At 42.2% G+C, this 23,948-nt stretch overlaps 1 protein-coding gene across 2 annotated transcripts in view; it reads right to left on the bottom strand.

Moving 5' to 3' along the window:
• Window positions 1-23,460, bottom strand: part of UBE4B (ubiquitination factor E4B) — a 32,677-nt gene extending 9,217 nt beyond the window's left edge. Inside the window, exons 1-19 of one of the 2 annotated variants that reach the window (XM_063177184.1) lie at window positions 23,382-23,460; window positions 17,692-17,878; window positions 14,787-14,922; window positions 14,195-14,282; window positions 13,837-13,981; window positions 13,044-13,272; window positions 12,173-12,580; window positions 11,196-11,309; window positions 9,259-9,400; window positions 8,662-8,762; window positions 7,863-7,977; window positions 6,268-6,351; window positions 4,680-4,736; window positions 4,202-4,318; window positions 3,995-4,093; window positions 3,440-3,553; window positions 2,763-2,961; window positions 2,406-2,544; window positions 262-361 (exon numbers count right to left, since the gene is read on the bottom strand). In XM_063177184.1, the coding sequence (XP_063033254.1) occupies window positions 262-361; window positions 2,406-2,544; window positions 2,763-2,961; window positions 3,440-3,553; window positions 3,995-4,093; window positions 4,202-4,318; window positions 4,680-4,736; window positions 6,268-6,351; window positions 7,863-7,977; window positions 8,662-8,762; window positions 9,259-9,400; window positions 11,196-11,309; window positions 12,173-12,580; window positions 13,044-13,272; window positions 13,837-13,981; window positions 14,195-14,282; window positions 14,787-14,922; window positions 17,692-17,878; window positions 23,382-23,405 (2,598 nt within the window). In that variant the 5' untranslated portion in view covers window positions 23,406-23,460. The remainder of the gene's footprint in view (window positions 1-261; window positions 362-2,405; window positions 2,545-2,762; window positions 2,962-3,439; window positions 3,554-3,994; window positions 4,094-4,201; window positions 4,319-4,679; window positions 4,737-6,267; window positions 6,352-7,862; window positions 7,978-8,661; window positions 8,763-9,258; window positions 9,401-11,195; window positions 11,310-12,172; window positions 12,581-13,043; window positions 13,273-13,836; window positions 13,982-14,194; window positions 14,283-14,786; window positions 14,923-17,691; window positions 17,879-23,381) is intronic. The other variant, XM_063177185.1, reaches the window with a different exon arrangement.
• Window positions 23,461-23,948: the final 488 nt, after the last annotated feature.

The raw sequence follows: 23,948 nt of genomic DNA, 5'->3' as shown, positions 1-23,948 counted from the left end.
TCCTGAACAAAGCCCAGCCCCTTTGCTTGGTCTCTTTCCAATTAAAATATACAGAATTTTCTTATTGGTGTAACTTTGAATCTCAGATTCACCACTGATGTTATATTCTGTAATGACCACCATCCACTGCAGCACTCCCAGGGGTCAGAGGTTCAAACCCACCATTCTCAAGCAGCAAAAGAGAGAAGTTGTACATAAACATGGGGACACAAAGTCAACACACACAGAAGGGTTTGGCTGAGAGCTGAATCACTTACAGACCTTGAGCTGTGTCTTGCACCGTTTCAGCATCTCTCGATGCCTGGTGGCCAGAGGAGAATCCTTCCACTGACTTTCGTTGTTTTTCAAATCTTCAACAGTCCTGAAAACCAGATGCAGGAACTGGTTATCATGAGAGAGGGGAAATGTGCTGCCAGCACAAGGCATTTCACTGACTTATCTGCTAAAAGCCAATGAAATACAGAGAAGTGGGGAAAAAAAGCTGATCATTTTCAAAGAAATTATCTATCATCATAGCAAGAGAAATAAGTTGCTTTTGTAAATGCAGACTGAACATCTGCACAGCCAGAACTCAGAGGCACCACATACACTAGCTCCAACACCCATGAAAATTAAACCTTAACACAAGGAAAAGATGGTTCCATCAACGAGACAGAGAGTTCATTCATCTTCTGGTACCAAAAAGGAAACTAGAAGACAAAATCAGCTAAGGAAGAAAGAGGTGCCCAGCACAAAGTCTTGTTAGAAACAAGAAAGTTGCAGGTCCATATCCTGTGTATCTTCCCCCTTTCTACTATTGCAAATGATTTCTTTTGAGTTTTGTTCCACACTTCTCATGCTCCACTCCCAAGAAAACCCAGGCTTGAAGGGGAGTTCAGTATGTGAACAGTCCATATTCTCCCTGTTGGTGTAAGGACCAGAAGGCCAAAGGGGTTGATATTCCTCCCCTTCCTTACCCATTTTTTATGCTGCTCCACAGAAAAGAGAACTTAAATGTACATTACACACACCATTTGCATTAAAAAAAATTCTATGTATTCACATATCTTAATCCTTTTCAGGAAGTGCAGCTGATTAGAACAAAATTCATACACTGAACTGCATGAATACAGTCCCTTTTCATCCCTTCTCTAAACACAAATTCTCTTCCACATCAATGTCTGCCTACAGCAGACAAATATCCCATTTGTATGTGTAATTTCTTTACTAACAAGATCTAAAGATGTTTCCAGTGTTGTAAGAAGCTATGCAATTCATGGAAAAGGCTGAAGCCTGAGCTCCTACTGCTGTCAGGAAAGCCAAGAGCTCTTCCCTCTGCACCGTTGGATGGGGATTGCTGCATCAGCAACTCCTGTGAAACAATTCTAAATAAGGAAAAAGCAGCAATTCCTTTTTCAAGCCAACATATGGCTTTTTACAAGTAATCCACAGGCTGTTTATAGGAAAATACTTTTTCCTTTAACATATACTGACTCTTCCTACTCTGCTCTCTGCTGCTTCCCAGGTTCTTGGCCTGCATATGCTTTAAAAATGAAATCATTTCAAATGCAGTCCAAAAATCCTGTAATGAACTCATGGCATTACTGCCAAGGAACATTTACCAAATTGCAGTGAGTGCAATTATAAACAATGGAAAATACTGATGATACAAAATCTGTTCTAATTTTAACAGAGTATTCTTCAAGGTTTAGCAACTGTAAAAGTGTATTTGAGCTTATGCCAAGAGAAATGGAAAACAGGAGTACCTTCATGTTAACACCATAATGTATTTATCATTTTGAAAACAGTAAACCATATGCTGAATTACATGTAGAGAACAATATTAAGACCTTCACTGCTGAAGGCTTCTTTCCCCCTGTCCCGAGAGTATGACAAATTCTCCTGTCTCAGAAGTTGAGGGGGAAAAGCTAAATATCTTCTGGGATGTTCAAAACAGCTCAGGCACAACTCACAGTGTCTGGTTTCTGAAATCACAAGTCACCTGCACAGTGACCTGGTTATCAGCCCCAGAACCTGACACACACTCCTCCAGCTCTGCCAGAGAGCCCGAGGCACTGATGCCCACACCCTGCCAACCACACCACAGATTAGTTATAATGAACAGTGGTAAGCAGTGTCATGAATCCTAAAGTGTTCTGAAGAGAGTTATCTTTCAAATAGCATGGTCTTCTCACCAACTTGAGCTGCCTTGTGTAACCAACACCCTCCATCTCACTGTTACCTGAATTCCTGATTCAAACCACAGTCCCTCAATAGCCCAAAATGCCCAAGGGCCAAAAGCAGCAGAGAACCAGAAAGCCGAGGGGGTCTGCACCCAGCACCAGCTTCACCTCAACTGTTACTGTAATTTCCTGCAGTTTATCAGGTTCCTGCCCTGCTGGCAGCACCCCCAGCCCAGTGCCCACCTGTTGAGCTCCCTGATGGCACGCAGCCTGCGGATGTAGCGGCGGCAGCTGGGCAGGATGGACAGGTGGTGGGCGTGCAGGGTGAGGAAGAAACATTCCGTTGGGAACTTTGGCTCAGAAAACAGAGACGGGTCCCTGTCTGAAAAACAAAACCAGTACAAGAGAACAAATTCAAAAATTAACTGCCTTGTCTACGGTGAGACCTCAAATTCAACTTTCTTGAAAACGAGGAAAAGCAGACAGCATCAAGAAAAGGGATTTAGGAAAAGGGAATTCTTTGCTGGAATCAAGTACTTCCATGTACCCCCATATCAGAAGGCACAGTAATGCTTAACATATCTCAGTAAGAGTACTAACAAAGTTCAGCAATCCAGGCTGCAACCTCCTCCATTGTTGCTTTCACTCTTGTCTCATCTGTGGGAAGCTCGATTCGACACCTGGGATGGAATATGTACATGGGATCAACCGTTTCCAGCTTTATCTTCGTACTCAGCTGCTGCAGTACCCAGAGGAAGTTGAGCATGAAGCCATCTGTGGACACCAAACGATCGTCTGTCTGTGGGGTGAGAAAGCAAAGGGCTGAGGACGGGAGCTGAGAAGCACCTGGGGATGTACAATGCCAAAATCCCACCCCTGTGGTTTCACTGGAGCCATATCTGTGCTGCTCCTTTTACAGACACCACACAAAGCCCAGCACTTCACCAGCTGGGAAAGCAGAGTGCTAAACACAGTCAATTGGAACGATGCCCTCAGAAATGGGGCAGGGCAAGTACAAAGCTTTGAACATGTACTACAGAAGCCCTGTTAATGAAGTGACATCTCAGTTCTAAGAGAGGAAATCAACTGTTAGAATAGGTAAAACATATGAATTTCAGAAATAGAAAATGCATTGCAACAAAGAAGACAGGGCTTCTTGCCTGTGGTAGCAGGCACTCAAAATTCTTTTGTCCTCCATTCCAGACCACCACTGCATGAGCCATCTAGTGCTATTTGTGGCTGGATGAATCACAAGAAGAGCATTTCCCTTTATTTACCTGCATTTGGGCCTTTTTCATGTTGGCATTGACCACAGCTGCCATGTAGCTGAGAGCTGCCTCCCGGGTGTCCCCGTTCAGCAGGACACTGTGCAGGATCTTGAACAGCTCTTGCTGCAATTGCAAACAAACACCTCTCAGCACCACAGTCCTGCCTGCTGTTTGTCTGGATTTTTATGTTATACAAAATTCAGTAAAACTTCTGTTACAGTCTTATCACCACCTTTATATGCATGTTAGTCACGACATTAGTTAAACCAAAGATATAAATACAAGAGTAGTGCAACACACTACTAACACAATATGCACTTACTCAACCTTTAACATGATCTGTAACTCATGACTAACTGAGCAGATATTTTCTGAATTGGCATACAGCCTTAGAGAAATATTCCTAGCACTCTAATTTTTTCCCCAATTCATTTCAGCCATGTCCTGAAAGGTTTGTGGTTTAAGACAGAAGCTAATTTTTTTAGATTATATTCTTCATCTATGTCAAGACCAAAAAAATCCACATATTATGCTTTTTTTTTTTTAAAGAATAAGAATACTTACCCTTGCTAATTCCAGGTAATGTTGCAAAGACTGGCTAACAACCCGGGTGTTCTCAAGAGTAATGGCAGGCCCTGAGAAGTACTTTTCAACTACTTTGTTCTGAAAGTAAGATGAATATTGGCAAACATATTGAAATGTTCTGGGTAAGTAAAAAACCCCTCACAACAAAAGAACCCCACCACATCAGCATCCTTCTGTGACACTTACATCATCTTCAGCAAAGACAGACAGACTGAAGAAGGCTCCAAGGTAGGAAAGTCTTTGCAGTTCTCTTCCTGCGCCTGGGCTTAAAGATTTAGGCAACCACAAGGGCAAAGAGACAACCTAAAAATAGGAGAAACAGCAAGTTCTTCAAAGCTGCTGTGTCAGCCATCCTGCTTTGTCCCCTTCCAGTGTCTGCCACACAGCCTCCAACCTCCAACACTCAGTCATGCTGATGGCAAAATGGAACCATCTCCTCAGTATTCCAGCAACCCAAGCAACTCGTGTTTGTCCCAGTTTTAATAAATTCTCAGGGTAAAGGATTCTCTCTACCAGCTTAATTTTAACTATTGTTTTGCATGAGAGGCTCCAGTAGCTCTTGCTTAGAGTTCTGGAGAGCATTATCAACAGGGTCTGTACAACACCACCAAAATAAGTTAAATGGTTCTTTTAACTAGAAAAAACTCAAACTGGAGACACTCACCAAACTGCACATGGGGTGCGTTTTCCCAAACTTGATTTCACAAAGTTCACATAGTGCCTATAAAGAAATCCCAGTAAAAATTACTTTTTAGAGTAATTCTTAAGTAACCTGTCTGCAACAAACAAGCTTACTATGACAGACTGCTGAAAGAGCAGAAGCTTTCTCACTTGATCAGTGGAAAAGCTTCACAATCACAGTGAAAATGTCCAAAGAGAACTAAAGCACATCCTGCTCCCATTTTAGCTTTTACATCTGCTCCAAGCCATTTTAAAAGAGCCAACATGTCTCACAGGATAACAAATTATTGCACTTATTTCAAAGATTAGCTGTGCAAATTGTTGTTTGCTCAGAACATGACAATGCCTGTGCTGGACTCCTGACCTGCCCCATTAAAACCAGTAACAATAATAAATAGAGCAATTGTTTAATCCATACACCAAGGCCTTTGTCTTCTGAATCGGAGTGGAAAAACGTCAAATGAACACAGAACCCAGGAACAAAGAATCCTATCCAAGATCTCCAGCTCACTTTCAACTGCAGCACAGAAAGAAGCAAGCAGCCATAACAGAGATTTCTGGAAACACAAAGATCCTGCTGGGTCCCACTTGTCCTGGGTTACATGTTCTCAGTCCTCAACTGCACTACAGTGAGTGACTACTATTCCACCCTTTTGTTGCACACTGTGCCAACGACAGATAAGGAAAACACAGACTCGTTTTCAAGCAGTCCTTCTTTCCAGCCAACAAACAAAAAAAGCAGGAAAACACAAAACCAGAAAAAAGAAAAATTAATGTTTTTGCCAAGTAACAGAGTTACTCAATCAGTTTGATTTGCAGCACCCTAGTCCAGGTGATTACCATAAGTACAAATTAAACCTGAGATTTAACAGCCATTTTTGGCATCATACACTGAAGATCCTAAAAGGATCCGAAGGTGTTAAGATGACAATGCTCAATTTATCAAGAATCCAGCTTGCTCCTTGGTGGCCAAACACACTTTGCAAAAGACTGGTTTGTTTTGTCAATAAAAACAGTAGGAGGGAAGCAGACCTAGGACTAAAGTAGGAATTTTAAAAAGACTAAAAATAACCCCCTCAGCTTTTCAGCCAGGGAATATTAAGATATTTTTCTCAGTAGATAGATTCCAATTCAAATAATTTGGGGTTTAATGCAACCTATTTGAATTTTCACATATAAGAGTTGAGTCTAAACATAGAGTGGTATGGATATTGGGTGTTATTCTCCACAGTTAAACTGAGAGAAGTTTATTGGGATTTTATAACCCTCCACAGTATTGCGCATGATGACATCCATATATTTGATAATTTTATATAAAGCAATACACACAAACATTTGAGTAGTCCACTATACAAACAGTCTTCATTAAGCTTAGGACATAATTGGCCTCCCACTCTACTGAATTTTTCATGTTCTTTACACATCTCATGCCCCATTAATCTTCTGACAGAGTTTAATAGCAATCCACTAACAAAAAAGAATCCCCAAAATGTTGAAGTGTTATCTTGCTTAGAATCTGCGTGTTATCAGTGAACATAAAGAAACTGCTTCTAGAAATGGACAGTCCTTACCATAAGGGGATATTTAAAATTGTCACTATCGAGGGAGCACTCTTTGGAAGCCACAGCCAGGCCTTGTAAGATGGGAATAAAGATCTGTAAAAACACAAGTAAATTACTTTACTCAAGAACAGGAAACAATCAAATTACTGCCATACAAAGCATGAAATGTCTGCTCATTCTTCAAATAGTGCAACTTACACAAAACAAAAACTGTTTGGTTTTTTTTTATTTGTATCAGTTAAGCCCGAAGGCTTCAGAGAGTATTCAAAGCTAAAACCCAACTTGTTTGCTGTAGTCTAAGCAATGGGGTGTTGCTCCATTGAGTTCCCTGCATAATCTCTGCAAGCAAGTTCCCTGTGTGCTGTAGACACAAATGAGAGCACGGGTTCTGTACAGGTGTCCCACAACCTACTGCCCAAATGGGGAATAATTTATTTGTCTGTACACTTAGGGCAATAATACAGCTCTAATTCTGCATGATGTGTAAGTGGGTAAAGATAATAAGTAGCAGTCAAGGGTTGTTAGGAAAGAGGAAGTGACTTGACAGGAACTTATTAACCAGAAGTAATTATACCCATTTAGTAAGTCCCAATCACACTGTTCTGACAACTACACCCTCACAAAATAAACCCATAGTAATTTTGCAACAACAACAACAGGAGTCCCACTGAATTTAAAGTATATTCTGTTGCTCCTGAGAAGAGACAAAAAATGTTATTAAAGCATTCCAGGAAAGCACTGTACAGATGGCCACATGCTTCAACCCCAGGAATGCTTCTCTTCTGCAGGACAGGACCTCTTACACTTTTACACCTGCTTTTTGTTCTCTACGTGAACCTCTACTAACAGGAGTCCAGACAGAACCATAAATTATCAATAGTTACTTGCACTACACATAAAAATTATCTAATGTCATTCTTTGCAAAACTGGAAGGGTCAAATGCCATTTCAGAGGCCCCTTTAAAGCCAAATCAAATCTTACTATGGGAGTGCTAATTAGAGACAACTACACCCTTACAGATCTGCTTTACACTATACAGACTAGAAGTTTGCTAGTTTTGTATCTTAATTACTTTTCATCTCAGTGAGCTACTCTGACACACAGAACAGACCATCTCATGTTTCCCAGTAATTTTCTCTGTAAATATGAAGAATTACTGGACTAGGATTTGTAAAGTGCTCTTAGCACCTTACACAAATTATTAAAAGATGCAAAGAAGGGTAAAAATTGCAAGATGGCAAACACAATAAGTCTGAGTAAGATTACTGAAGATTGCTGTCTTTACACCTACATTTCTAGGAATTTCATACAAAAGAATGAAAACCAAGATCAATCTTGTAATATATGCCTGCACATTCCAAGTAGTCCACTCCTACATTAGTGTTGCTGCTTATTAGCAAATACACTTTTAATACTTAGAACCAGCAAATACTGAAAGTCAGTCTTTTTCACAAAATGCTAAATGGGTTAAAAAAAGAACAAAACCAAACTCCAGTTGCTTTAACAGGCTGCTAGTCCTAGAGGTAATGGGTAGAAATCCACTCTCTTGGATACTGCAAATTACAAAGCCATGTGCTAGAGCTATTTTTGACCTATGCCTCACCTGTTTGAACACCTCTTCATCCTGGTAAGTTGTTCTCACCAATTCTTGAATGAAGCCAAATGGGAGATTCCTACACAGCATATATGGTACCAGCAGAGACTGCTGCTGCAATGACCTTAATTTGTATTAAAAAAAAAAAATGTACTGATTATCTGCACTAGTATTCACAAAAACATCAGAGCAGTCACATGCAAGGATGTGTCTGCAAGCACATCAGCAATGTCTGGGTACACCTATTCCTTTCAGAAGTAACTAATCTTGTCTGCTCAAGTTACTTCAGGAAAGGCTGTTCTCTAACAGATGCTGCTGCCAACATCACACTTCAGTTAACGAGGCTGGAAGGAAACAGCTTCTCTGTAGTAATTGGTTGCTCCTTCTACCCCTTCTAATAAAAAAACCTCTTTGTTAAGCTCAATTGGTGAAGGAACAACATTTTTTTACAAGGGTTTTTCCAGATTAAAAAAGAACATAACAAGAGTATTTTCTGAATTAATGCAGTCATTATTTTTAACACCAACTTTAACTGCTTCCTAGCATTCTGAAAGAAGGGTCTCTTTTCTTCTCAGTCCCTGATCCCCCATTTAAACTGTTCACATCACCCTGGCTGATTTCACCCAAATGCAGATAGAAAGCACTCAAACTGCTCCCCACCAACTCATCACTTGTAAAGCAACAAACTATTCCTCTGGCACAGAATTCTCCTGCTGCAACAACTGATCTTCATTTTCTTGTCTAATCCTCAGAAGGAGAAAAGGACCCTGGGACAGTAACTCTCATGATTAACATTAGCTGGATTTACCTTGGTTGAGTTAAGGATCCCTGTAGCACCAAAGCAGCGTGTGAAATGCACTGGGATCTGATGTTGCTCAGTAACTGGCTAACTGTTGGCTGGCTACACATCTGATAAAAATAACTTTATTTTAGTACAAATCAAAAATTAAATACAGAACACACAGGAAAGAGCATAAATTTATTTGTGCAGTATAAATGTAATATGGACACTAAGATTAAAACTACTCCAGTTAAAACCTTCCAGATTATATATAAAAAGTGTGGGTTGGTTGTTTTTTCCCCAGAAGCAAAAGCTTGGAGTAGAACACAGAACAATGACAGGGAGCCGCTGTCACAAAAACATTTTGCATGAAATAAACTTGGATAAAATGTAGTAGATCAAAAGGGGAAGGATGATTCCTTAGAGTGCTTATTTAAGAGATATAAAACAAATGCATCACTCAAATTTGATCAATTAACAAGAGTCAAAGGGCCCCAATAAATTCAATACATCTATTTCTACAACAAAGCCATCAAGAATATTATTGCCACCAACTTTCCCCACTAATGAGTCAGAGGAGTGTTTGTGACAGCACTGACACAACCTCACTCATGTGAAACATACCTTTGGTGCTTTTCTCTCCTCTATTCCAACCCTGTCAAAACACTCAATGAGGTAGTTCAGCATCTCTGTCTCCTTACAGTTTTCAATGGTGAAGTGGTCACTGCAGGAATCGGAAACACTCGAGCTGCCAGAGCCTCCCACACTTTAAAACACACAAAAAGCAGAAACAAAGCATTCAGCAGAGTTCTTCACTTGTGCACAGTCAAACAATTCATGAACACTCCTCTGCCAGTGCTCTGAACACTCCATCTCATCACACACAGGGCTCAGAGGTTTGGGTAATTTCTGTGATAGTTCAAGATCATTTCATTTCAACTCAGTTCATTGCAGTTCAGTAAAAAACATCATTTCATTAAGTAGCACCGCCTCAGTGGGGAAAAGAAAACACTGATATTGTAAACACAAAAACTAAACCCACAAAACCAAAACCATCCTTGAGATGAGAGAAATTGAATACAAAAGTGAGAACAGACCCACAACTCTCAATCTCAGACTTGTCATCTCTACAAAATTCTTCTCTACATAACAGCTTGACAAAGCTAATTGAAAATAACATCCTCATTTTACAGAAGAGACTAGAGACATGATATATTCACTTTATGCAAATGAAATCTAAAAACCAGCAATTACTTGGATGGTCTGCTGCAATTCTCAAAGAAAAGTCTGTGTACAGTCAGGATAGATTGGAATGAAGACCAATTTATAAGCCTCAGATCCTAAACTGGAAAATATGAGTACTGGTTTCCTTAAATGCAGCTTTGAAAAAATATATTTTAAACTACAAACTGTCAGAACTGGAATTTCCTTTAAACTGTAAAATAATTCACATTACTATAATTGAGCCATACAAATCTATTATGCAAACTTTACAGTCCAACCAATAAATCCAGGAAAGGTTATTGCTGTTCACATGCTGAGCTACCAGATGCTAAGAAACACAACATTCTAATAGCAGCAATGTCTGTTTGCAGAGAGATGCTTTCAGTTATTCAATTAAAACTAACCCATGTAAAACACAGCTCTATTGAAATAGTGCTCAGTAACCACAAAACCATGCACATGGGGTTTTTTTTAATGGTCTCTTTTTTAAACCTCTTGAATTCTCACATCCAGCTTAAAAAATACTCTTTTAAGAACATAAATTTCTATGAAAACCTGCTAGTTCTACAGTCATTCTGCTAAAGGTTTCACTGCAGCAATAACTCCAACTGTTCTAACACAAAGCTCATCCATGCTGCACACACATTGAATGCCTTGGTGTTTTCAGTGTGCCAGCTGTGCATAGCTGTACAGCCACTGTGTTTATGTTCCAACAACTTACTGCTGCCTGCAAAATGCCAGGACACAATAAACACACTAAACCTCAGAAGCACAGCAGAAATCCTGCCCAAAGCTTGGCAACTCAATCCAACATTTGGATTGAGTCAACAACGGGATAAAAACTAAACAAAACAGTGGGGAAAATAATCCTGAATTCCACATACACAAAGCCCTCCTACAGCTGTGTTATCAAGTTCATTCTCTTGAAATCAGACTGAAGTAGAAAAGAGGAGATGGTACTTGGAAGGTGCATATTAACCCTTGCCCTCATTTTCCAGTTTTTTCATAGGAGAACACACACAGGGCTTTAAAATTACAGCCATGGGCAAATACTGTTCCTTCTACTCATGCAGCCCAAGAGAAGCTCCACTCAAACACCTCAGAACCACGTCCATTAGGCCTACAAGACTGTAGGATGAGCATTTCCCTTAGTCATGTCTCCAAAGGAGAGCTGACTGCACTCATTACCCGTGTTTACACACCAACCTAACGAGCCAGCCAAGTCACATCCTCAGCTTCAGTTGTTCCCCAAATTACTTTGAAGATCACTTGACACTACACAGGCTGTTAGTTCCTAAACAACCAAACATGCAGGTTACATTCTCTTTCTTCAATACCTGGACCCAAACTGGACACAAGAAAAATCATCGTCTTCATTTTCTTCATCACTACTGTCCTCAGACACATCAGAAACAGCAAGAAGGAGGAGGGAGAAAGGGTTGTCGTATAAACTACCACAACAAAAATGGAAAAGGCCATCAGATTTTTTAAGCCAGAAGAAAAAGTAAATGGTAGCTTTTCTTTTTAGGTCTGTCAAAAATCACCTTCTCTAAACGTGCAGACAACAGGTAACTCCACGTTAGTAAAACCAGGACCATACTAACATGCTTTGTTACACTACTACAAGTTATTCTGGTATCATAAACACCACACATTTACAACCTGAAAACTGAAAAAGAACTTTTGAGACCAAATAAAGATGATGTCTAAAGTGGAATGTTTAGACATGACTGAATAATAAATATTACATTTCTAAGCTAATGACTTTAAAGCTGTGGTCTCAAAACCGTGTGTCTTTGTTTCTCCCTCCTGCAGGAACAAGGGATTCCAGGAACAGCCAAGAGAGGAAAAGCAATGATACTTAGCCTGGCATTCTGAAACATGCTGAACTGTAATTTAAATCTATGCACCAGGGAATCAAATCCAACCCAGTCCAGCAAGTAGCAGCATTCAACAAATTAACTAAGGCCCTACTGAGAAAATTGATTTTGGAGCAGGAGTTTTATGTGGTTTACCATCCAACAGCAGCAACTGAACTATAAGAAAGCTTATAGTTTAACTGAAATGGACCTACCAAGAGGAAGAAATTAAAACCATACTGCTGCCTTTAAAGTAATTACATCACACCTCAAACGCACACAAGCAGGTCAAAGACACCTGGTTAGCAAGTCAAGGTATTAGCACAAAGCCAAACGCAGAAATCAACTCGGGGTGAGTAGGGTGAGCTCAGCACAAACATGAGTTCTTCCATCCTGCAGGCTGATGCCACACCCTGCAGGGCACACAGCAAACACACTCTGCTCTTGAGCAATACCTAGGAGGAATCCTGCTCTGTAAGGAAGGACGCCTGCGCAAGGCACCGGGCGAAGCAGTAAACAAAGGTGGGCCCATGGCTGTGGGCCTGTGTCTGGAAGTGATGACTGGCATGGCTGCAGGGCCAGCAGCCACGGCTGGAGGACTTGGAGAGCTAGATGGGATGGAAAGGCTCGGGGAGCGCGGGGCAGCGGCAGCAGAGGCTCCGGGATGCGCCACGGTGTAGGGGTGGTACCGCGGGGAGCAGGGCTGGGTCCACGAGGGGCTGGCTGCTGCCCCCTGAGAGCTGGCAGAAATGGGAGCCACTGCTGGGGTGGCAACTGAACTGGCTGGTGGGGTAAGAGATGAACCAGTCATTGGTACATAGCTTGTGAAATTGGTAGGAGGAGCTGGACTAGTCCCATAGAGACTAAACCAGTTACAGGGGGGAAAAAGAAAAAAAAAAAAAAGCAACAATTTAGGATATGCAGAAAAAGGGTGAAAAAGATAAAATGAGCAAGAGAAGTTCTTGCCCTTCTGATGACTCTTCAGCAATATTTTTGCAGCTCACACACATTATTCTTTTCTACTGTTGTTCAATAAAACTATGGCACAATCTACACACTTTTAAAAATCATGGCCTTCGTGATGCAAGTTAGGGACACTTCTCAGCAGAAAACAGTTACAAGGCTTGAGTGTATCAAATACATTCCTAGCCATGGCACTGTAATCAAAAAGGGTGACATGGAGGGACACTCACATGAAAAAGACTGAAAAGCTTTAAAAATCCATTCTATTCATTGTTCTTGGAACACTTCTATGCCCTTTTCTCTCTTCTAGTCTACCAATCAGTATTCAAGTGAAATCAGCATTCAGTTACAATCAGAAGTCACCTGGACAACGAGCTGGAACCAAAGGAGCCCACATTACAGAACATGGGGCTGCTTCCAGGGTTGGAGCCCATATTTAACATCAGGCTTCTGTCAGGAGAGCGGGCAGCTGCAGCAATGGGCTGGGAGGTGGCTGTCAGGCTGGCAAAGGGGTTCTCATCCCTTGCCTGGGTGGACATCATCAGCACTTCCATCAAAATCTGCCCAATCAAGTCCTTAAAATCTGAAAACACTGTTAAGAAGAAAAGAATCAATATCCTCACCTCAGTCTTCATCTACCCAAGAGTCAGGTGTAAATATTAGCAGAGAAAAAAAGGACAGAAACAAACTTCTGTGAATTGAGCACTGCTTTTGGCAAAAACAACGCACTGACACATCTGTAATTATCACTGTCTATATTAACCTAAGTTCTGGAATTACAGCTACACAGAAAGTACAGCCTTTATGGAAAACACAGAAGATCATAGATGACCTAACGCTCCTATAGTCATTTATTAAACTTGTCTTGTGTGTTCCACTCATATATTCCCACCCTGCTGTTGAGCCGGGCAAGTTGTGTCAAAGAAAGGAAAACAAAACATGCACATACCCCACACACACAAAAATAACAATTGTTCTGGTGTATCTTACAGCTAACATAGAATATATAGTCTATTATATAAAATAATCAGGAAATTTTGGCTTATCAAATTAAATGTTAGATGTCTACTATGATGCAAGAACAATCCTTTAATTCACTAAAACATTTCTGAAAAAATAAACTGAAGCAGCCAGTGCCTCCTGCTCAGGAACCCACCTTCCTTTGGGTTCTGCTTGAACTGGGCAGAGAGTGAATTCAGGAAAATAACATCTCTGTCTCTGTCCTTCCAAGAGACTCTGAAGATCTTACAGACCAGCTGAAGAGCTTGTTCCTCCGACACTTCTGACCCTGACAGAGGTTCCTGGGGGGAACAAAACAATCAACACCTGATTTGCACTTGTATTAGTCAATGTACAATTAGGTACAGATCTTCCTTAAGAGGCTTCAGCTTAACTCATAAGGTTTGATTTCCTTTCCTTGCTGCCCCCAGCCCTGAGTGGAGGAGTGTTCCCATGCAGGCCAGGCTTTACCAAGTGACTTTATTACTGACAGGGCAGACAATGCCAAGGCTCACCTTGTCCGTCAGACTCCGCTTCTCTCTGCGATCGTTCTCATCAACCTCCATGTTCTCAATTCCTGAATCCACATCTACCTGGGACATACTGCATGTGGAAATAAGAGAAAAAGCCCATTAACTGTAGAAAGCTGCAGACAGTCCTCTGTAAGATGCTGACTGAAAAAATGTCCCCTTAAGCAGATGCAGCAGAGAAAGCACTGCACAAACAGCAATTAAAATCATTGGTTGATAAATGTTTCTCATATTACATTAGAGCTCTAAATTTCTTCAGCAGGCAATACAAACTACACAGCTATCACATCCCACAACCTTCTTCTTTTAAATAGAGTAGCTGAATTATCCCCACCAGACATGCTTATCTGTTAATGTCTAAGATAATGTTTTGTCTTTTACCACTTTAAGTCAGGAATCCCCATTAAAACCAGGCTAGAAAAAGCATTACAGTGGTCTAACCAGTGTATGACTTTTAAGCATTAACCCTACTGCATTAACACAGCTGGGAGGGGGAGAGGGCAGAGCCTTGTCCTGTAAGAGCTCTGAACACCAGCATTGTGCCATTTTTGCCACCTTTACAAGCTGCATTTTTTACCTTTTCTCACAGGAGACACTATCAATGTCCATGCTCTGAGACCGAGAGAGGGACTGAGATTGGGTTTCAAGGCTGTTTGATGGAGAACTGCTGAGGGAACTCACTCCTTCGCTGCTCTGGCTTCGGTGGGCTACTCCTAAAGAAAAGGTACCACCAAGATTACTGCTACAGCAGTGAGAAGGCACTGCACTATTTGGATGGAAAAGGAGAGGAAATATTGTTTTTCAGTCCAGCTCTTAACCATTCTTAGCACTGCATTACCAAATAAAAGTTAATAACTACATTTGACTGCAGACAATCACATTTTCTACCTTCCCTTGAAGCAGCAATGTAGGAATGCTTACCTGCATTAAACAAAGAACAAAGATAAACTTGCATCCACGAGGTGCTCAGAGATCCACTCCTATAAAAACTGATCTATTACAAGGTTGCTGTGTCTACTGCCTTCAGACATTGCCAGAGCGCCTCTAAAGACTGTCCTATCAGAACAGAACTTAACACTGGGCCATTACAATGGAGTTACATCATCAATTATAAAGGGGCAACAAATACTCCTTGAGTTCTTCGTCTCTCCTCCTACCTCTTCCCAAAGAAAATCTAGCTAAGTCAGTGGACAAAAGAGACCAAAGCAAACAGGGCCCACCAGGGCAAAGGACTGCATTGTTCTGCATTCCCTTGGGGTCTTACTCTTATAGCCAGGAAAATGTACTTTAACAGTGATGCTGCAGCACTCATTAACAGCTCTCCTCAACCTGCCATCTCTTCATACAGATCTTCCAGAATTTACTTGCATCTCTACTTTGCTACATCAGGTATCCAATAAAATACCTGACACCTAAAGTTCCAGTTGTCACTGATAACACTGGGTTTAGGTTTTCTAAGGTATTTTCAAAATACATACAAAATAATCATATTTTCCATTAAATTGATTCCTATGTCTGATCTCACCATGACAGGCAACTCCTTAGAACAATGGATGCTTACAAGGACACTACTCTGCTGGAGCTGCTCTCTGTGTGTCCAAATGAATTAAAATCCTCTGCAGTCACTTCAGTCTGCTGCTGAAAGGAACTGCTGCAAACCACACAGCATTAGCTGAGTCTTCATTTATGCCACATAAACACACAAGATAAAATGTTATGAATATTTTTTTCCTGATCCATTCCCCAATTTAACCAAAGCTCTTACCCTGATGTGAAAAAGTAACACATTATTAAACAGCTGCACAAATGGCACTGCAGGAAGCAAACACTAGAAACTCCTGCTTTGGGTCATCAGCCAATCCAGTCAGTACAGTCAGGCACTGTCCTGAGGGATTCTCAAAACAGAAATCTCCACGGTCCTCACTGTCTGAGCACTTCAAACCTCAATAAACCTCAATAATGCTGCCAATACCTGAGCATTTCTACCTCCAGGTACACATTTCCACACCTCCTGCTCTGCTGCCAGTATTGTTTATCCAGTTGTGCCCTAGGATGGATCAGGACCTCTTCTGTTTGGAAATTAAACATTTACTTTTCCTGAGTTAGTTTTCATTTGTATCAAGCCCACAATCCCCCTCATCACACAGCTGCCACAGACAGCAGAGGAACAAATGCTCCTTTCAGCAAGAGTCAGACCTCAGATGGATTAAAACAGCCATGTACCCACAGGCTGAGGGAACACAGAGAGTGAACTCTGCACCGCTGTTAAGAAAAAGAAGTCACCTCCACCTCTGGGTTGCTGCCTTTAGTCATGAGAACAATACAGAGTGTTAAATTCCATCTGCAATGAGTTTATCTCAGGAAATGCTTTTGATAGCTTTTCTCTGTCCTGCTTTGGATGTAAGGAAACAAAACAAGCAGGAAGGAGTCACTTCTAGGTATTTCTGAACAGCACTGTAATTAAACTACAAGATTGACGCTTGTAAAATACTCTAATTGCCACAAGGAAAACCAGAAAATTCAAGAAGCAAATAGGTAAATGTTAATGAATCCTGCAAGCTCATCAAAGACCATTGGAAAAATGCTATTTTTATTAAACTGTTAGAAATCATATTGGAAATCTTGTTAGAACCATTATGAATTTGTTCTGGGATGGTTTTGAGAACCTCTAAGCTTAGTAACACAACATGCAAAACAATTTAAGTTTTCAGATAAAGATCACAATACTGGAAAACACACCAATTTGTCCTGATTCCCAAGTCAGATAATTTGAAATCAAAATTAATTTCTGTCAGGTCAAATGTGGTATAAATACATTAATTTTGTCTTCCCCTCTCTATAGAGCAACCCTCCCAACTTCCCCTGCTTGCTGCATTTGTATGATTTTAACAGATCAGTTATTTGTTGCATCTTCTGAAATAAATACAATTTGTAAATATCCTGCTTTTATTCCCTCCAGTAAACAGTGAAACTGGCAAAGTAATACAGAGCAGAAAGCAAATACTTTACTCTTACACTGACAATGTCCAGTCACGGCTTGCTATTTTTAATTTTGCTGATTGCTTGCAACTAAAGATCAAAAATTAACTTGAGACCGATTGCTAGAATGTACGTAGAAACCAATCAATAGAGACTGTGTTGCAAAACTTGAAAGGGATTTTCCTGTCTCCTTGACACATCTTTTCCATAATATCGTGTAATAATGAACTTTATTACAAACTTTTTTAAGCTTTGCTAACCCACATTGCACATGTCATGAGTTTACGCACACCTGGAAAACAAGTGTAAACTGAATAAATGGAAAACCATTTATTATTTGGAAAATTCAAACAAAAGGTACCTTCTTTCACCATTTTGCACCATTTGTTTCTGAAAATGACTTTCAGTAGGAGCAGGAGCAGCAGCAGCGCAGGCTGCACAGTGAGGAGCTGAGTAAGGGACGCACACAGCCACACCGCGAGCCCCAGGAGCTGCCAGCCTACCTGATGCCCCGATGGGAGAGGTAGCTGGGGTCATGCTGTGCACATTGAGGCCCAGGCTGTGCGAGGGCCCCGGCGCTGGGGCTGCTCCCGGCGGCCCGGGCGGGGTCTCTCTCTGCGGGGACGTCAGCGGGGTGGAGGGCTGCGACGAGGAGCCTCCCGCCAGCCGCGCCAGGCGCCGCCGCCGGATCTGCGGGGAGAGGAGAGAGTGAGCCCCTCTGGCACGAGAGGAGAGAGTGAGCCCCTCTGGCACGAGAGGAGAGCAGAGAGTGAGCCCCTCTGGCAGGAGAGGAGAGCAGAGAGTGAGCCCCTCTGGCACGAGAGGAGAGCAGAGAGTGAGCCCCTCTGGCAGGAGAGGAGAGCAGAGAGTGAGCCCCTCTGGCAGGAGAGGAGAGGAGAGAGCGAGCCCCTCTGGCAGGAGAGGAGCCCAGTGAAAGGAGCCCAGTGAATCCCTCTGTCAGGGAGAGGAGCCCACTGAACCCCCCTGTTAGGAGAGGAGCCCAGTGAGCCCCCCTGCCAGGAGAGGAGCCCAGTGAGCCCCCCTGCCAGGAGAGGAGCCCAGTGAACCCTTCTGTCTCCTGCAAAGGCAAACACAACACTGCAGCCTTACCTGAAGCCTGCTCAGTGGAGCTGGGCTGGCTGCCCTTCCTCTGTTCTGTGTCACAGCACACAGTACCCTCCGTGTTCAAATTTAAAGTAAGTGTTTGCTGCCTTGGAGAACCATTTGCACTGGCAATGCTGTGTCTGTCCCTTGAGGGGTTGTGCAAGACCAGTTTAATGTTTACTGCTCAGCAGTTTCAAAACGTGCAATACTCCTCCCCATTTACTTTGGCATTTGACAAGCCACGTTGATGTGATAAAAGGGACAACATGAACGTGACCTTTGCTTTAACTTCACACCACATGACACCAACACACCCGTGCTCAAGAACATCCAGCTGAAAGTTAGTCAAGACCACCACGGTTCAAATTAATCCAAAACAGAACTGCAACACCAAAACTGCATCCTGTGTGCTGGACAGAAGCACCATGACAAGTGAAGACAGAGTAAAAAACATCCTCTTATCACCTAGAGGCATTCCATCACAAAGAATTTTAAAAACAGTTTTTGCGTGTTCCTTTTAAGATAGAAGCATCTGCCTTTTAAGAGAAGCATCTGCCTTCAAAATCCAACTACAGAAAACTGTTACAAATCTACTTATTAAAACTGGTATGTGATCACATAACACTAATATTATACATGAGAAATAGACAAAATAAAACTTATGAAACTAGATTTATAATGCTTTAAGCTTCACACAACAAAAATCAGAAAATAAATTATTTATTATCACAGGCTGCTTTACAGGATCTGTGCCCAAAGCTTACATCTTTGGCTTGAAATAGGCCCAAAGTAAAATTATATTTGAGGATGTCAGCTCCCTGCAAAAATCAGCAATTCCTGTTATTCTCTTTGTATTATGACACTCAGGCATTGCACACAACTTAAAAGTTTTCATTTCTGCTCATAGTCCTAAAGAACTGCCAGGCAACTGAAAGAGTGAACAAAAGATTTGTGTCAAGTCAATGTCTACACTACATTGCTGTATCATTTAATGGCCTGTGAAACCTACTCCAACAGGAAGAAGAACAGATCAAATTAAATCAGACTTCAAAAACTGTGGGAAAACAGTGTCTGGAACTACATCTCCCTCCACGACAGGTGTCACCACATGAACATGGAAGGCAGCTACATTTTTTTTAAGACTCAAAAAAATATCTATGAATAGAATCTCTAATCCTTCCTCTTTGTCAAGCAAAATAGGGGAGCTTAATGCTGAAATAAATTGTTCAGCTTTGCCTTTAGGTAAAAGTAATACATATTAGGGTCTCCCCCTTCTTCATTTGTACCTCATATTTCAATTTTTCGGTTTTTCATCCAAGTGCTTATCTGAAGAAACTCCAGAACTACCTCAGCCCTCAAAGGTATAACTGAGAAAAGGCCATCTACATGTCCCCATATCTGAATCCAAATTAAGTTCTTAATTAATCACAACTCACAAATATAACAAATACACACACAAGCACTCCATATATGCACCAGTGTCTGAAGGAGAAAGATGATTTCTTTTTCTTGCTTTTTATATCATTAATGTGATATGGAGCTCTTCCACAACTGTTCCCATTAATCCTTGCTAGCTAGTTTGAAATCAGCTGTAAGGAGGGAGATATGTGAGGAGAAGAACGCAGAGATGTTAACCAATACCATAATTAATTAATTCACAAATATAGTCTAATAAAACTAATACAATATTTTTTCCCTGCCCCTTTAAGGATGATGGGCAAATTACAATCACCTTCCTTACTGCTGAACAAAGTAATGCTAAAATATAAACAACTGTGAATATTTTTACCACTGACAGCTACAGCTTTCACAACTGAGGGTACATGGAGGACATGTTGAAGGACCAGATCTGGTTCTTGGATACCTCAAGCTGTCATATTCCTCCAGGTTTATATAAAATTATTACAGGAATCTGAAGTTTGATCTGAAGACTAGGAAGTTTTAAGTAAGAGACAAAAGAGGAGAAATACTATGCCAAAAAGGCCAAATCCAGGCCAAGTTTGAAAAGATGGCATAAAACTGGACACATTCTGTCCAGTTAATTCCCTGTATCTTCAGGCTGAACAGCAGGGAGAGGAGGGAAGATGGGCACAGCTGGGGACTCAGGAGACACAGTTTGTTTGCACAACACAAGGGACAATCCAGACCCCAACCTGCACACAAATCCCTCCTCAGAGGTGTGGGAGTTCCTCCAATAACCTGTTCCCATTTCAGACTGAATGAACCCCCAAATTACCACCCAGCAGCACAAACCTGAGGTCTCAAATAATATTTTAGGGAAGTTTAAGGCATTTGAATGATCCCCAACCCTTCATTTCAGACCTGAGCCAGTGACATATGACAAAGCTGTTATGTGTCATTCTGTTACCTAACAGTGACAAGGTTTTCACTCCTATTACATGGGCATTGCTTGCTCCACAGCCCATCTTCCCTGCACAGCACAGCTCCAGAACACAGTTTAAAAGCCTAATTAAAAAAAAACAAAACAAAAAAAAAAAAAACAACTAATTGGCTGAATGGGACAAGCACATTGCTTTTTAACTATCACAGTATAGTACAGTTTTTGCTGGACACATCTGGACTAGATCTATAAATAGCAGTTTTCAGAAATACATTTTTTGATCTAAATGGACTTCTTAAAAGCTGTTAGCTGCATGCATCACAACAAAAATGTTAAAAGAGCACCCTGCTAAAGATGGTTAACTGATAATTTAATCTGGCACCAGGTAATAAAGATACAACAGGAAGACTAGTCCCTCAGGCTCACACATTCCCAGTTAAAAAAAATTATGCATCCATATCTGCTAGAGTGGCAACTGCTTAGTGAGACTGTAAATAAATCTCCTATTCAAACATAAAGTAGAAGAGTTCCAAATCTGTACAATAAGGGGTAATTTGAATCTATAGCTTTATTTTTCTTGTATTCATTAGAGCATGTTAAATTGGTTTAAGAAATGCTTCATTTTTCTGGTCATAGTGGTCATGTTCTCAGAAAATGCTACTCAAAACTCACATACATGTTGGGAGGTGACAAATTCACATCATTCTTTCCCACTTCATGCCACATTTAGCTGAATTCTGCTTTTTCCCTGTGAAGTCCCTGTTCTCATCTTGTGCTATCTACTGTGCTAAAATTCACATACTAAGAAGGAAATTTCTTTCTCCCGTCTCCTAAAAATTTTACTATGGTCTGTAATGAATTACAACTTTTAGTGCATTAAAGTGAACATTGAGAAAATGTCAGTGAGAGACACTTAATAGGAGGGGAAAATATCTTCTTGAAACTAAAATATAGGTGTGATCAATTGTGTATCTCCTCTTTTTAAGCTGCAACGCATTAGGGTTATATTTAATTATGGTTTGATAACAGAAGATAACCTTATCTGTCAGAGCCTTGCAATTAAACCTCCGTTAGGTATTTTTTCACCTTCATTCATTGCCTGAAAAAAAGGCTGAATGTGAAGAAGTCACATAAAGTAAATTTCAGGTTATTTTTCAATATAATCTCATCCAGGCCCACTGTGCCAAGTAACAGCAAAGTGGAGATGTGGAGGAAAATTAAAATCAACTTGGCTCTGACTTTTCAATGAGAGATCCATTAATCACAAGAAGTGACACCATGACTCCGTTAAAATGATACAAGATTGTCACAAGCAATCACCTAAAAGACCATTTGCTTTGGTCCCTGCTGAACTGGACAAGAAGGACGTGGAAAGTCACTGGAGACAAACATTTGGCCAAAAAAGGTGGATGAGTCCTCAGTGGAGAACTCCTTTCCTGCAGCCTCAGATCCATGATGCAGTGGTTTTGATGAGGTCAGTAATGTGCTGAGGCAGTGACACAAATAAGCCTACATAGGTTAAATAATTCTGAAATTAATCATAAAACACCTCAGGATCAGGGCAGTTTAACAACGAGAAGAGCCGCAGGTAAACAAAGCACTCCTGAAATACACCTGTAAAACTGGAGATCCTTTTTCCCAGCAGACTTACACTGCCAGTGTCCCATCCCACTCCTCCCAACATGGGAACTGCTCTCCTTCTCTCAGTGCTTCCACAGAGCACGAGGACCTCCACCAAGTAAACAGCACAAAGTGTTTTCTCCTAGATCATGATGCAACACAGCAGGATTGCTAAATCGTGACAGACACCATCATCAAAAACATCCCAACTTCTTGGAATACAAATCTGAGTGGCAAGAGCAGCCACTCTGCCCTACAATTCCACTGTAAGATATGGACAGAATAAAAATAACTTCTTTTGATCCTCCCTGGATTAGAAGTACAGCACTGAGCCTGTATTGCAGCAGGTCCAGTACAATACATTTTGATTTCAGGATTACACAGGATCACTGGGAAACTCCCTGGATCCTGCTATAGTAACCCAAATAATAAATTTGAAAACCCTTTAATATATAGGAAAACCTTAAGACTTTAATTATATATTAAAAAACAAGGGAAGCAGCATCCTTTAAAAGAAACAAGGAATAGTTCACCTTATTCTATGTGAATAGAACATATACATTACAGATGTTTGCCAAATACAGCATAACACTAGAATTCTTCAGTGAAAGCTGAAAAGCTTGAATAAATAAAGAAAATCAAAGGAAACAGTGGAAAACTGACAAGCCTGATTCAAGCTGCTTCAAGAAGAAATGATACTAAATATAAGCCCACGAACACACCCATCTTGCTTCTCAGCAAAGACTTTAAGGAAGCAAAATTTCAAGTGTTTCACTATGTTAAAAGGTTGGGTGTTTCGAATCACACACAAAGAACACATAAACGCCTAGTACTGACACAGAGAGGGCACACGCTGCAGACAAAGGCTACCTAGCAGATGGAAGCAGAGAATAAACAATTAACCAGGAGAGCAGCAACCCAACCCCGCGGCCGAGCCGGGGGTCGCGGGTCAGGGCCAGCCCGGGGACAGGAGGGGAGAAAAATGCACGGAGCACAGGCAGGGGGCGAGGGCAGAGCTCTGGGGGATGGCTCCGTGCCCACCCTCGGGCCCGAGCCGGGCCCAGCACAGCCCCGCGCCCCCTCCCCGCGGGCCCGCCCGCCCCTCAGGCCCCGGCCCCGCGCACCCACCTCGTCCGCGCTCAGCTCCTCCATCGCCTTCCTCTTAATGGTGCCCGGAGGAGGGGCGCGTTCCTCCGCCCCGCCGCGGGGCCGCTCCGAGGCAGCGCTCTCCTGCCGCCGCTGCCCCCCGGGCCGCCTCACAAGGGCATCTCCGGGGCGACCGCGCCGCGCCTCGCCCGCCGGCAGCACCGCCGCCCCCGGCCCGCTCCCCGCCGCCCACCCGCGCCTCAGCTGCCGCCGCGGCCGAGGGGAAGCCGCCCTCCCGGTGCCCCCGCGCCCCTCAGAACTCCCGGCGCCGGCCCCCGCCCGCCCGCGGCCGCTGCCCCGCGCAGAGATTATTCATCAAAACAACAGGGCGGCGGCGGCCATCTTGGGGATCACGTGACCCCAGCGGGGGCGGGGCACGCCGGGGCCGCGCGCGCGCCGCGCTGGCCAATGGCAGCGGCCAGAGGGGAGGGAGGGGCGGGGCCGGGGCGGGGCCCGGGAAAGGCGGGCCCGGGGCTCGTGAGGGGTCGCGGTTCGTGAGGGGCCCGGAGAGGCGGGAACGGGAACACGGCCCGGAACAGGGTCCGGAAC

Source organism: Melospiza melodia, chromosome 26, assembly GCF_035770615.1.
Source record: "Melospiza melodia melodia isolate bMelMel2 chromosome 26, bMelMel2.pri, whole genome shotgun sequence".
In the NCBI taxonomy this organism is placed as follows: Eukaryota; Metazoa; Chordata; class Aves; order Passeriformes; family Passerellidae; genus Melospiza; species Melospiza melodia.
This window is presented reverse-complemented; position numbering and strand designations above follow the sequence as displayed.